Genomic DNA, 14,964 nt, shown 5'->3' on the forward strand with positions numbered 1-14,964 from the left:
AGTGACGAAGCGCAGGTGGCGTGCTCCAATAATCTGTAAAAAATCTCATTTCTTTTATTCCTTTGGCTGCATTGAGGTGGGGCGGGGGGCCACTCTCATGTGGCGAGGGCTCACTGTCATAAATGTCTCATTTCAATAATAAAAGTCTCTGACATGCAATATCACCTATGTGCAGCGGAGGCAAAGAAGATGATGGTTTCATGAATTTGAGTGGCAGGCTGTGCAACTGGCAGGGCCATGCTCGGTCAACTGCTTCGCGCTGATTCGTGCCTCGTGCGGGATGAGTTATAACACAACGCTATTGTTGCATGTGTGACAATCACCCAGGACGAGCACGCAAAACAGAATGACGACCCATTATTCTTTCCAAAGCATTCTAATCGTGATCAGGTATAGATCAATAGTAATAGCTGTAAACTATTTGCAGATGGTCAATTATAGACTTAGAGGCAAATCAAGGCAGCTAGTTTGGTTAGCACGTTGCCCCATTAGTACCTTTCTCTCACAGGTTATACATGCTTCTCTTTAAGTTACAGAACCTTTGTTTGTTAAGGTTTTGTAAGAGTTGCTACAGTGAAGTTTAGTTTTCTTATGACCTTCATATTGAGCTCAGAAGTTAGAAAATGAACAAAAACAACCGTGATATTACTCCTCACTTACTGTACATGCACTTACTGCTCCTGCATTTTCAAAGGACAAAGAGAATCCTATACATTGGCGTCCGTAAAATTTGCCTGAGAGTGGCTAAAAAAAAAAAAATTTCAAGCCGAGTATGATGACGTGGGATAAATGACTGCTGCGATGCGGTGATGTGATCCATTTGAGGAGAGACAAATTGTGTGAGGTAAAGATAGTTCATTAGCAGCTCATTGCAGAAACCTCAATCTGAGTCAAAATGCAAGGTTTTAACCCCAGGTTACTCTCTGAACTTACATTTTCTTCAAAGCGTAACAGTTTCACTTCAGAAAAGCCATAACTCAACTTAAAACAGCATGAAGAGTTAGAGAGATTTCACCTCCGTTTTGCATTTCAAGCCTGATTTGTTTGTCTTTCCACAATCAGAAACTGTTCACTATGCATTGTGACGCTCCGCTGTTTTACATTTCTGCATCGCACCAATTAATCAAAGTGACAAGGTATTTAATGAGAGGCAATTAGAGTGTTAACCAAAATGCAAATCAGACAAAGAGAGGGGGGGGTGCTGCGAGATGGTAGCAGTCGTCACGGCTTGGGGTATGCGTATGTGCGCGACAAGCTATGGCAACGGGTTCAAGGAGATTTTGCTCAGTGCTCTTATTGGAGCTCTTATTCCATGTTTTCCTGCCTGTGTTTATGTGCTCGTCTGCACCCATTATTGCATCTCTGTCCGCGCTTGCGAGAGTCTGAACAACTTGTAATGAGTGTCCTTCACAGTTTTTCCCAGACATGGGCTCCTGCACAACAGGCAAAAACAACCAATTAGTTCTGCATGGAAGAAGACCTCATGACAACATGAAACATGGATTAAATAGCTGCTGGCGGGACTGGTGTTAAGTAGCCCGCTCAAGTCAATCCCTTGTACATCACACAGCATATCTGTGTGCGGTAGATTAGACTGTGTTTCCTCTTGGAATCGCTCTTCACAGCGCTGGCTTGTTTTTAGCTTTTAGATCTTCGCTTCAGTGGGAGCGTTCAATGTAAAAATGTATCAACTTTTAGCACAAGAGTGGCTTCAAATGGGGTTATTTTTACAGTCTCGCAGCAAAGACCAGTGCTTCCCACACGTCCCTGTTCAATAATATCCGCTAAAAGTAACAGGCTGGTGCACTGTCCTTCAACTGGTTAGCCTGCATTCAAGCCCCTCCTCATGAAGCATCGGCACTGTGAAGTGTCCTTCAACCAGATCGACTTTGCTGCTCGGCAGCTGATCAGACGCCGTTACCTTCCCATAGAGGGCAAAAACAAAAGATTATTTCCTACATTTCCCGGAATTAATTCATACAATCTTCATCATAGCCATAACTAGATTTTCTTGCCACTATAATCTCCCTGTGGCACATTTCCCCCACCCCATAAAATCAAAGTTGGGAAGCCGCATTGGCTGGCAGGGCTTCCTTTTTCTTTCTCGAGGTAGCTAAACTACAAAAAGAATGGTTTGATGTTGCAATCCTTTCTAATTTTCAAGTACCAAAACAATACAAAGACCAACAGAATGATGAGAAAATCAATAAATAATCCATTGTTCAGCAATGCTAGATAGGGAGCAGTCCAGCACCGATGCAAGTGACTATCAGTTTGTCATTATTACCGAAGAGGGACGGCCACATATCCATCACTAAATATAATGATGCTATTGAATGGAATGATTGTAATAATGAAACACAACTTTTAGGCATCCCAGTAATGTAGTCATTATCACAAAATGTCATAAGGGAGTGGCAGGTTTTATAATGTCATGATAGTTACATGAGAAGACTGAAGAATAAATGAATGAATACTAAGAGATGTGGGAGGATTCATGTAGTTTCAAAAGTATTGTTTATTGTTACCCTTGGATGGAGTACTAATGGGCCAATTTGACATCCTCAAAAATATATGTTTACTGATGTTGTATGTCTCTATTCTCTATAAAATGATTGGGATTACATTGTTTTGATCTAATTTTATTATTATTATTCTCCTTCCAGTGGAGTGATTTCTCTTTGTCTTGCTGTCAGGGGTTTATTTCCCCTTTTGTCTGTCATTGTAACTGCAAGTCAGCCCATTTCATTTATATTCAAATGTGTGAAAACAACGTATATTGCCCTTAAAACAGACGGTACATCACTTTCTGTTCTATGGGTTTTGTGCATGTCTCGAGGGTTTTCTCGTCTCTGGCTCTTCACATGTCTATTTTTCCAACCCCACTGTGAAACCAGTGCAAACGCGTGCGCAGACATCACAGACTGTTGACTTGTGACTGTCATTCCAAGCAGCCATTTCTGATGTAAGTGAGGGGAAATCAAAGGTTATCATTCGTCAGCGAGCGCATGAAGAACCATCTCATTTCCTGCTCTTTGCAGCACTTCCAAATGCAAAGCAGCTTCCTTTCAATTAGGCTTCAAGTATACAGATACTTCCCACTGGTACAACCTTGGAATCAAACAGGATTTGTCTCGTATCCTGCGTTTTGGAAATAAGAGCATTTTAGATTTATTCATAACACAACAGCATATGTGACACTTTCAAGGGAAAAACAACCTCCTACTGTATCATCACTGTGGTAATCAAAAGCATAGGAAGTCCCATTAAAACACTCTTTACTCAATAGAAAACCCCATGGCAAAGGTCGAGGAGGTTTGCTTCACACCGCCTTGTCTAATCCCCAATCTCATCCAACATCTAGCCTGGCAGGTATCTTTATTTTCCCTCATAAAATGACAAATGCTTTTTGCCTGGTGGGCTCATACATCATGGCAGGGCCAATGTGTCTGTGTTTAACTAATAGGCTGCGTGTCCTCAAGCATCCACGGATGGCACGGGTTATGACAAACTGCATCAACAAGACATTCATTACCCTCAACATCCTAGCAACCAAATTACAATTACCCTGATCCAAGAGTGAGCATCCAGCCCCGTTGCCACGCTCCTATTCCTCGCACAACATGTCGGCAATGCATAAATTAGCCTTCTTTTGTCACATTGGGGGGTCGGCGGGTATGAGAATTAGCGTAGTTTGTTTTGCTTGTGATGAGACTGGGTGAACTGATGATGGCAGATGACTGCAAAATGTCTTTTCTGGCAAATCAAGAGACACTAATTTGTGTTCTGTGTGTATCTGTACATATGAATGTGTTTGTGTGTCTGGGGATGTTTTGTCTGTACATTTCACGTATATATCCTTGTATGTGTGCTTACATCCAGATAGTTGTCTTGACTGACTAATGCACTTGGTCTGCGCTGTGCCAGGACTCTATTGTTGCGCTGTGTCCTCCCCACAGTCATTAGATCGCCATTAATCTCTCATCTGCTATTAAAACAACAGCCAGTGAGCTGGACTGAACAATACAGTGGCCCTTCCTCCAGCCCCTCGACACATACTAGCAATGAGTTTGAATTAGGCTCTCGGGGGTCACCGATTAGACCCACGTATTTCATCCAGACAGCTGAGTTCACAAAGAGGTTATGTGTTACTCCTCTATATGGGAAAGCTGAACATATATTCTCCATCCAAGCATGCCATCTATTTATGTACTGTATTTAGCTAAAAATGAGACTGGTGATAATCTCATTCTCAACAAATCCCATTTCCAAACTAACAATGAAATGATTCTTCTGTGCCATTGACCTCCATTGTTGTCAAAGATGCGTTAAAAACAACAATAAAGCACAAGGTGACACATTATTTAATTACTAAGAAGCAGGGAACTGCAGTTTATTTTGAGCCCACAAACTGCATAACAATTGCCATAAAAACCTACCAGTGCACCAACTGTGTTAATGCGCTCCTGAAAATAGTTTCCAACAAAAGCGTTACTTTCTCCTGTTTGAGTAACGTTTGCTAAAAACTGCAGTGCCCAGCCAGCTATGGCAGGATATTATTAGGCCTTTCAGAAAAATGAAACTATGTATACATATGACCCTTTTCTTTCTTAAAGATGTCCTTCATTGGGAACCAATGGGCATGAGGTTGAGTGCCATAGACAGGGTGGATGGATGATGGATAAACCATTTAATATTGTATATCATTTCATAGTAAGCATTGAACAATCTATGGTTTCTAAGTATCTTTTGATCTTTAATTGTATTTTCATTATTAAAATGTCATGTTCTTTGAGTATGTATTGTTTTGGAAATTGGCACTCTTAAATAACAAATTTACCAAAAAAAGTAGACGGAGCACAGCAGTTGAATTCTAGATGTGGCAACGGCTCTTAAAAAGATCCCTTTCAGCTTCTGCTGCCTAGTTTCCATTGTTGTGGATCTAAGCAACAGCAGTGGGTGAATGTATGCTGACTGAATACATCAGAAATGTGCATAGCCTCTTATTGCTTGAAGCATTTTGTAGATTCCTAACTATCACAGAATTTCTTTACAGATTTGTTTTCATAATCTTTGAATTATTAAGACAGAAATATTGAGGAAACATTATTGGACTCTGGACTTAAATTCCGTTAGTAACAAGTTCATTTACACCATAAATCAAAGGGATAATGTTAATCTTAAATGTAAGACTGTTCTGTTCAGAAAATGGGGTCTTTTGCTATATATCTTGGTTATTCACATAGTTAGTTCCAGTTCCAAGAGAGCTGGCTCCGGATGCAAAGGGCATAATTAGCAAATATGTTAAAGCTTGGAAAGTGAAAATCTTTTACTGGGGAGCAGGAAAATGAAAGATTTATGTGCTGCTTTTTGCATAAAATTAATTTTTTTTGTTTTTTTTAAAGCCTGGAGTGTGACCCCCCTCCCACCAAACCATTGCCTTTTTCATTTTAAAGTGATGCATGTTTATGCTCACTGGAAGCACCTCACCCATTAGCATTATTCATAACATGAAGCTTCCGCAGTCCGCCTCTTTGGTGGAGAAGAAAAACGACCTCACACTCCACTAACTGTGAGCGTGAAGGAAGAGCTCTTCTTGCAATGAAAAATACCTCCATCCAAAAAAGCATGGTTGGTTAGTTAGGAGAGAGACACAGTGCGTTGCATTCCAGCCCTCCAATCGACCCGCCTCGATCAGGACTCAGACTGTATTCACTGCTTCAGGTATGTGAGCGTAAATCTACAATACGACTGAGTGAACGGCTAATCACATGAGCCACCAAAGTATGCTCAGCCGGATGATGATTAGTGTCTGCGGTCGAGTAATTTTCAGACTGCATCACAGATTGACTCTAAATCAAACCACTGTTTCTTAAAAATAGGTCACAGGTCTCATTTGTGTGAGTCTCCTCGTAACAACTATGAAACATAAAATGATGATGGCTGACGGAGAACAGACAAGACTGATGATATTGGACTCCTAATCCTAGATTGTGTTAACTGACAACCTTTTTTTTTTACATCCAGTGCCACCATTTTTTTTAATAATTTGCTTTCTTTGGAAAAAGGTTAGGTTTATTAAAAAGTTTCACATTATTGGCAATGTGTGAAAGTAGGCAAACTCCGGTCATGCATAAAAGCCAAAACGTTACCACACAGCTTTTGTGTCTAAATGTTACCAAACTTTAACTATAGCTTTGGCAAGAGGTGTTCAATATTCATAAGGGCACATTTGAAAGGCATTCACTTATGTTTTGTCACGTTCTTTGGAGGCCTTGTTGCGCAAAGACTTGGCTCTATAAGTTCCTTTGCACATGCAGCATGTATTTCTCATTTATGTCAGTTCAAAGAAGTGTTGAGTTGTTCTTTAAGGTGGATTTTTTTTTACTAAATACATATCTCTTGAGGATCTCTTCTTGAACAATGTCTCCACCTGAAGTGATTTTTTTTTTCCATTCACGTTGCTCTACAAAGACACTCAACAAGACGGGTGTTGGAATAAAAGAGGATGAGCAGAGGGTATCCCTTGACCAACGTGCAACAAAGGCATGCAGTTCTTCAATTTACTTAACGGCCTTCTCGAGACACTAATTCGCCATCGTGCTCGTTGTTGGGAGCCGTTATGCTCCACCGCCCTGCACCTGCTGTGATCTCTGCACTTACAGCCATAAATCATTCATTTCACACACATAACGAGATTCTATGAAACGGCACCACAGAATACATGAGCTAATACATTTCCTCAAACTAACAACGACAACAACAACAGAGCCGACGCTTCGGCCGCTCTCCATCCTGAAGGCATTTCCCATATCAACACAAGGCTTATGGTTACACCCTGTGCTAAATGCAATCATCACTCCCCCCCCCCCATGCAGATGGTTTAGTGTTATTCTATCTGTAACTGGACTCAATGCCAGGCTCTGAGTGGGCCTAATGACTCCTAGCCCCGAGTTGGTTAAGTGGGAATTCAACACCAGCGCCCTGCTGTAACCTAATCTCCCTTTAGACCACCTGGACCCAGGATCCACCCTGTGGGTTCAGAATACACTTGACAATGGCAGTCCAAAAGTGCATTTGCATGTTTAAGCATTTAGCTAAAAGCCTTATCAGGACACATACTATATGCAGAATTATTTAGCTTTACAACATGTTGTAGAGCAGGATGTCACGGTGGCTGTCAGAGAAAGCATCATTACCGACATTACGAGCTGTACATTTTCACGATTCAGAGCCACTGTTCTTTGAAAAAATGAAGGTTTTCTTTTTATAGTTTAACTGACATTTGGTCTCAGATGAGAATTGCACCTTCACTGCCAAATAAATCATCCAAAGTTCTGACTGAGAGACATTTTATGCTAATATGTACGACGTTAGATGTTTTTATGTCTAAGAAGTTGCGTCTTGGCATTGTTCCCCCCTGAAACAGCTAAATATCTGGGGGGATTTTTTTGTGTGTGTATGAGTAGATTTTTTTTTCAGCGCTGTGTTGCAGCAAAATGCCTGCAACATATCCATAACGGCTCCAGATGGTTCCTCGTAACATCTGTCTAACCTGACAAAACATAGCCTGCAGCATGTGGCCATAAGGTGCATTATTGGGTTATTCCGGCACAAGGTTGGCTTCAAACCATATAACCATCATCCGCTGACGGCTAACACACTGAGGCGAGACACAATTAGTGCCCCTCCCTGACTGACAGACGTGTCCTCCATCACTATATCTTTCCTTGCAGGGTTTTCCCAACACGCATGGAAAATTTGGAGCACCTCAGAGGGTGGGGTCACGCCAAAGTGTATTAATGAGTCGGGTAGACCGACAGTGACAAACAAGCAGGAAGACAGACAGGGGCAGTGGAATGGAACGGACTTGAAACTGTGTTTGGTGTCTGATAAGTGATGGGAGGAGGAGGAGGGGGGCGAGACTTTGTGTTTTGGAAAGGGCGAGGTTAAGGAGAAAATGGGGGGGGGGGGTTAAAGGACTTATTGATGGCTAGCCTTGTCTCGCTCTGGTTCTCTCCTCTCATGCTTTACTGTTGCACAATCCTATCTTTATTTTCTTTCTTTCTCAACCTTTTCCCTCCTCTGCCGTTCCATTTTTTCTCTCACCCCCACCGCTCCCTGTCCCCCTACTCCCTCTCCCCACCTCCTATCATCTTGGCCAGGCCACTTGGCCAATTGGTGAGTATGGTAATCAGCTAGAGGCTGATAACAACTGATAAGTCCTCTTGTCAGGAACTGAGAGCTTGAATGACATTTTTACAGAGAGTCGTAAAAAAGGGAAACACGCCGTAAAGCTGATGAATGGATTGGCCCTGTGTGATTTAAATGTACACAGTATGTGCAAATAGGCATACTTACCTCTTTAACAATGCTGTGTAGTTGTGTGTACAAACATCCGTTGCCTTTTGTGTGTGGGGGAGACACAAGGGGAGGTGGGGGTAGGGGGGGGTAGAGGAGTGTCACTCTGCCCACATGAAGGGCTTTCATCCTGGGCTTATCAGAGCCAACGCAGGGAGAGATCGTTGGCCGGTGGAGCGAAACGGCGACTGTTGGCGCTCCCCCCTAAACGCCGGACCCGTCTTCCCCTGACTTTGTGATTTCCCCCCCCCCCCCCCACACACACACACACTCGGCGAGAAAGTAGTGTGTATGTATGTTTTCCAACAGCCAGGCAGACAGAGATACACAAAGAAAGACACCAGCTAGACATGGACATTGATGCACAGAGAGTGACGAGTTGTGCATGTGTGAGTGACCGCGATGATGACATCGCGGTCACTCACACACGCACAAGGAAACCCACAGGAAAAATCAAAAATACCTCAATACCTCAATCCATTCCAATTGTTCCCATATTTTGTATAACAAGCAAACGGGGCCAACAACACCAGGGTGCTTTTCCCCGGGATAACCTGACACTGAAAAATCACCCGTTTCCTGTTTCCAGTTTGGACGGCGACCAGGAGACGTGCTACTCCCAGCGCCGGTGGCGAGGCCATATGCACCTCTAAATCATGCAGTATTACCACCACGCTGTGCTCCAAAGAGCGACTATAACCATGATGGAAGACACCAGATGATCTGTGTTCAACAGCAGAGGTAATTTACATAATGCTGCGTTCACATTTTTAATGGGGAAAAGCCATTACCCTAAGTTAATCTTTTAGCACCACTAAGCTTTAAAAAGTGTGAGTGTTGAATGCTTTTACTTTTTTGCATTAAAGTACATCAAATAATGCAGATTTAACAGAATTAAATGCAAGCAATAATGTATGTTTTGAGAAATTCTATTTTATGACATGCAATGCAAAACTGGAAAGGTCAAACTCACTGACCCTCACAGACAGAAAGACACATTGTTGGGAAGAAAAATGCAGGAAAAAAAGGGAAAGGTCACTTCATTTTATACTTTCTGAAAAAGCTCAAACAGAGCCAGGCAGTTCAGGACCAGTGTTGTTCCTCCCTGGTAAGAAGACAGCTGATGAATCAGGTGATACCACCACCATTCATCCCGTGTTGGTCTTCTGTAGCACATTTTATAACCTCAAAACATCACTCAGATGTGGGAGCAGAAGATTATATTCATTAAATGTGCTAAATATGAGATTGGGAGCATTTTCGTATTCACTTTTCTATCCCAGGAATAATAATGCTGTAGTTGCATGATGACTGTGGTTTTGTGGATTTTCCATTTCCACTTTCTGCCTCTCAGGCTGATGTAACCGATAGCACCGACACATTTCACATCCTTATCTGGATGAAGCCGCGGTCTAAGGTGACCATATGGAGGTGACGGCTGCGTGGGTCATACCACAGCTTCCCCTGCTCTGTGTGGCACTCGCTGGACACCATAGGTGGTGGCGGGAGGCGGGATGAAAGGGGTGACTGTCTAGCCCCCTTCATGCTGTCCAACAGGCTGGACATGTGGCACAGCATCTGTGTCCGGAGGACAGGCTCACACCAAATATTGGCCTGGGACACAACCGTACACACCAACGGAAGAGAAATCACACTTAAAGGTGATCAATCCTCTTGTGCCTGTGGTTTATGAAAAAACTACTTAAATACAGATATATTGTGTTCCATAAGGCATTAAATGTGTGCATGTATTAGCTTGTGTCCTCTTCATCAAGTTCAATATGTGCATGCATCGTTTCCGCTGAATCCCTTGTGCATGGGTTCGGCATTTGAATTTAAATCCCAATAACAATTGTTAATGGTAAATGGACTTGCACTTGTAAAGCCCTTTATAGTCTTCTGACCACTCAAAGCGCTCCAACAGTACATGTCATCATATACTCATTCACACCCTGATGGCAGAGGCTACCATGCAAGGTGCCACCTGCCCATCAGGACTCTAACAGCCTGCGGGAGCAATTTGGTGTTAAGTGTATGCCCAAGGACACATCGACATGGAGCCGGGGATCGAACCGACGATCCACCGATAGAAGGACAACCCTGAAACAAAAAAACGGTGTTGCTAAAAAAAAAAATACTCATGAACTCATTAACAAGGCACAAAATTAAATGAACCAGACCTGACTAAAATGCTCTTAACAAGCCATGCATATTGCTTTGTTTGACTCCTAATTAATCAGGAATTATTCTATGGAAAAGAAACATTACCCTATTAATTAGCAGAAATGCAGGGCAGGATTACGCACAGAGGATTTAGTGGCTGGTGTATTGTTGTGTGCTACAATAGTGCTGACTTTAGTATAACTAAAAGGACAAAACAAATGTGTCCAGTGAGGCTCTGAAGGCCAGAGGCTGTGGGACAATTTAACACAGCCACAAGCAAAATACATGGAATAGCAATTACCAAAGCCAGAATGGGGCCCCATGGTGTGAGTGACACACACACACACACACACACACACACACACACACACACACACACGCACAAAATCACAAATGAAACGTTGAATGTAAATGGTCTGAAGGAAGTCATAACTCTCTCAGTGGCCGGCGGGCAGCAGGGGTAGTGCAGCCGGCGGTCCTGTCAGAATGCTGCAGCTGTGTGAACAGAGATAGCCACTGTGGTGTGGGAGGGACCAAGGAAGGCCTGCGGGCTGACAACTGGAATTGGCCTCTGAAATGCTCCGTTACCTTTTTTAAATGGAAAGTGCTGAACAGTTCTGTTCCAAAGTCTATACATCTATTATTTTATAAATAGCTGCAATCCATGTTGTCATTGTTTCATCCACAAAAGAGATTTACCATTTGAAAGGAAAAGTCTCCCTAAAAGGACAACTGAAGCTGGCATTGGTACGCTACAAATCAGCCGCCGCTGGGGCGTCATTATGAATCCTACTGCTTTTTTTTGGGCAAGTATATTGAGCTGAATATTGGGCTATCCTATCCATAACTACTCAATGCCAATGCCTAATTCCAACCAATCGTCTCTGCCTCAAGCAGCTACGCAGAGCGGGTCTTGCCAAGAAATGCAGTGGGATTCATAATTACGCACTGCGTGGACCATGCCGGTGCTAGTCAGTGGCGATAGCTCCACGAGCATCCTTTTATTTTCCATTCACTCATCGGGCCAACAAGCTTGCTAACTGCTTGTTAGCACTCTAAAAAACACAGTTCATTCAATAACGGTCTGCAACTGTCTCCCAAAGGCGGAAGTCAAAACATCAAGACTTAAACTGATGATGCCATCGGATGGGTGAAAATAATGTGAGCAATATCAATCCGTTATTCTGTAATGTCTTGTTGCTCTAAAAAGAAACCACAATGGTCCAAGACAGACAGACAGACAGACACACACAGGGCCATCTTTGCCATCCCTGCTTCAGCAACACTATCAGCATCCATTGCTTCTTCACTGGTATAATGAGCAGGTGGTGTCCTATCGCGTCGCACCGATGAAAGTACAAAAGAACAAAAACACGCCGAGTATCTGTAGTGTTGTGGCGTGTGCCAAAGTAAAGTGAGAGAGGGGAGAAACAGATTGCAGAGAGAGAGAAAAAAGACAGAGGGGGGAGAGAGAGACTAATGAAGGTTATGGAGAAGGAGAAAGTATGAAAAAGGAGAGAAGAAGAAATGAGTCTGGAAGGATAAAAGAGAGGAGAGGCAGAGGGATTGTTGAGGAGTCTCTCTGGATTTGTAGAATCCCCTCAGCCTCGAGTTTTGGGACAAAGTCACACTGACACACTTACTGAGCTCTCTTTCTCTCTCTTTTTTTCTATTCTCTCTCTTTCTTTTGCACTCGTAATGAGAACCGTAGGTGTTCACAGACTGTCACATACTGCAGAGCGCTTAACAGTGTGGGTTTGCTCACACACACACACACACACACACACACACACACACAATATTCTTGGATGTCTGCCACAGCGCCAGGACACCTACAGTGTGATGCGGAAATAGGAGGAAACGAAGGGTCATTTATATGTTCCCCACAAAATCACCACGCTTTATGATACAATCATGCATTTGCTGTTATGTTACGCAACATGAATATTCCCTGAGCTTTGGCTGGTATAAATAGGCTATGTTAGATCTTTTTTTCCTGTAAGATAAACCAGTAAATATATAACCTATATAGTATGCATGTTAAGCAGCGCACACTCTTACAAACTTAAAAGGGACAGTTTTGCTGGCGCCAACAAAGTAGTCAAATTAGCATATGGGATGGAAACACTAGAAAGTACACAGTTTTTGATATGGATTTGACAAACAAGATGGTTAATTTTAGAGTTGCTGAGAAGTGACCTTAGTACAGAGCCAATCTAGCTGTGTCCAGCTGTTTCCAGGCATTGTGCTAAACTAAGCAAGCCAGGGCTGTTTGCTCTGGCTAAATCTTTACTGTACAGACATGATGGTTGTATAATTGAGTCAGCCACATCCTTTTTTTACATGTCAAAACAATGACTTTTCTTTTGCTCTGTGGGTTAACATCTCCCTTTGTTCGAGCCAGTTTACTCAATTCCCCTCAATGGTATGAAAGGAGCCGAACCTCTTCAGGTTTCCTTTAACTAATAGGCTCATTTTCTTGAACTCCACCCAGGCAGACAACACAGACATCCACCATCTCATTAAAAGGCGTTGGGGCATTTAGTCAGAGAGCGTAATGAGCTCGAGACTGCAGCGCTGTAAGTAACGTTCATGGGAACAGCGCGTAGCAGCGACTGAGGTTATTGGGGTTGTGATCATTTCTTACATTTTAGAGAGCCCATAACACAATCGTCAACATCAAACCACCAGCCTCGCTGTCATTGGACACAATAAGAGTTGATTTCCCACCAGTGCTATGAATGCTCACTTTTTTGACGCGTCTGCACACATCGGACGGTGGTTTATGATATGATGCTGCAGTATCATTTACGAAACAGAACTGCTCATGCTCTTTAAGCTGTATCCAGTTTCTTCCCCGCTTGTCTGTAACCGTGTAAGATACTAAATGATGAATGAATCCTCGCCGCTGGCCACGTATTTGCCCATCCTGTACATCAACAACAGAGGAGACCCAGAGCACGTGTTTCCCCACAATAAGCTGCTGGAGAGAACACGCGCCAATAATTCACCCCGTTTATCTTCCTCTGTATTTGAATTTAGTTCACAGATGAAACCTGTTCATATACGATTCGACAGCTTTCCAAAAGGATTCAGAGATAACAAACACACAACAACACCTGAGGTATCTGTTTATCAGTAAATCCACACTTGCTGACACTTCCTATCTAATCAACACATTCCAGCCAAGCCCAGTACAAGACGACAAGTTAAACATTCACCGTTTTACTGCTCGTTATGACAATATGATCATTTGTGGAGATGATAACCATGAGCATCAGTCAAAAGGTTTCTCGTGTTGGATTTCTGTCTATATCGTGAGGAAATTTGATGAATAAAAGTGCCAAATACCAGAGCCAATACTTTCATTAACATCGCAGAAACGTCATAGTATTTTTACATGACAAGCAGGGGTAAAACGTTAAAAAGTCCAGCTCTGACAGACAACAGAGAGGATAAACAGCATAACACATTTGCTGGCTGTTCTTTGAACTGTAATGCTTCTAGACAGTCACAGGCAAGAGGAGATGTGATGAATTCCCCCGGAGCCAGCGCGAGAAAAAGAGCTGAACTTGTACTCACATCTCCTGCTGCTGAGGAGAAATAACTAGCTCCACTCACTTTGATGGAGAGGAATACGCTCACATGCGCGCACACACGCACGCACACACACGCACACACACACACACACACTCACACACACTCTGGCTCTAGCTGCTAGGAAGTAACTAATTGTACTATATTTCTCTCATGTCCTCCACCCCTTGTTTCCTCACTCAACCTGCCCGGTGCCTTTCTCAAAAATGACTTTGCTCAGTTCCTTCTTGTGAGATTCTGTCACACTTTCTTCTCAAAATCACCCAGTGCCATTATCATCATCAGCATCATCATGATCATCATCATCATCATCTTTGCCTCTTTGGCCGTCGTTAAAGCTCATCCCGCTCATCATTGACTTACCTGTGCAATATCATACAGCAGTTTGTAGTGTTCTTCCCGTTTCTGCAAGGTGCACAAATTGCAGCCCATTCTAGTTGTCAGGGAAACCGCGCCGAGTGCCCGCTGGAGAGTGTGCGCTGTCTGCTGTGCGTGTGAGCTCCCCCCCGGGGCGAAACGCGCTCGGGCTCCTCTTCCTCGGCTCCCCCGCTCCTCTGTCTCATCCGTGTATCCTCAGAGATCCCCTCCGTGGCTCCGAGCGCAGGAGACACTCTTACACACACACGCACACACACACACACACGCGCGCGCGCGCACACGCCCACGTGTGTCAGCTCACTGCTTTAGTAGAGGTTGTGGCTGTGGTGTGTGTAGTGTGAAGGGAGGGAGGGATGGAGGGATGGAGGGGGGACGGGGACGGGGCGTTATTCAGTGGTAAGATGAGCAAAAGCACCTGGCTTCTTCTCTTTCCCTTCTCGCTTGTCACTCCTTCTCTTGGTTCTC

General features: G+C 43.4%; 1 protein-coding gene across 1 annotated transcript in view; it reads right to left on the bottom strand.

Annotated features, from left to right (window-relative positions):
• pdzrn4 (PDZ domain containing ring finger 4) overlaps positions 1-14,553 on the bottom strand; it is a 32,273-nt gene extending 17,720 nt beyond the window's left edge. The window contains exon 1 of the mRNA XM_034526407.1: positions 14,485-14,553. Coding sequence (XP_034382298.1) covers positions 14,485-14,553 — 69 coding nt within the window. The remainder of the gene's footprint in view (positions 1-14,484) is intronic.
• Between the last annotated feature and the right edge of the window lie 411 nt (positions 14,554-14,964).

The sequence above is a fragment of the Cyclopterus lumpus genome, chromosome 23, assembly GCF_009769545.1.
Source record: "Cyclopterus lumpus isolate fCycLum1 chromosome 23, fCycLum1.pri, whole genome shotgun sequence".
Taxonomy (NCBI): Eukaryota; Metazoa; Chordata; class Actinopteri; order Perciformes; family Cyclopteridae; genus Cyclopterus; species Cyclopterus lumpus.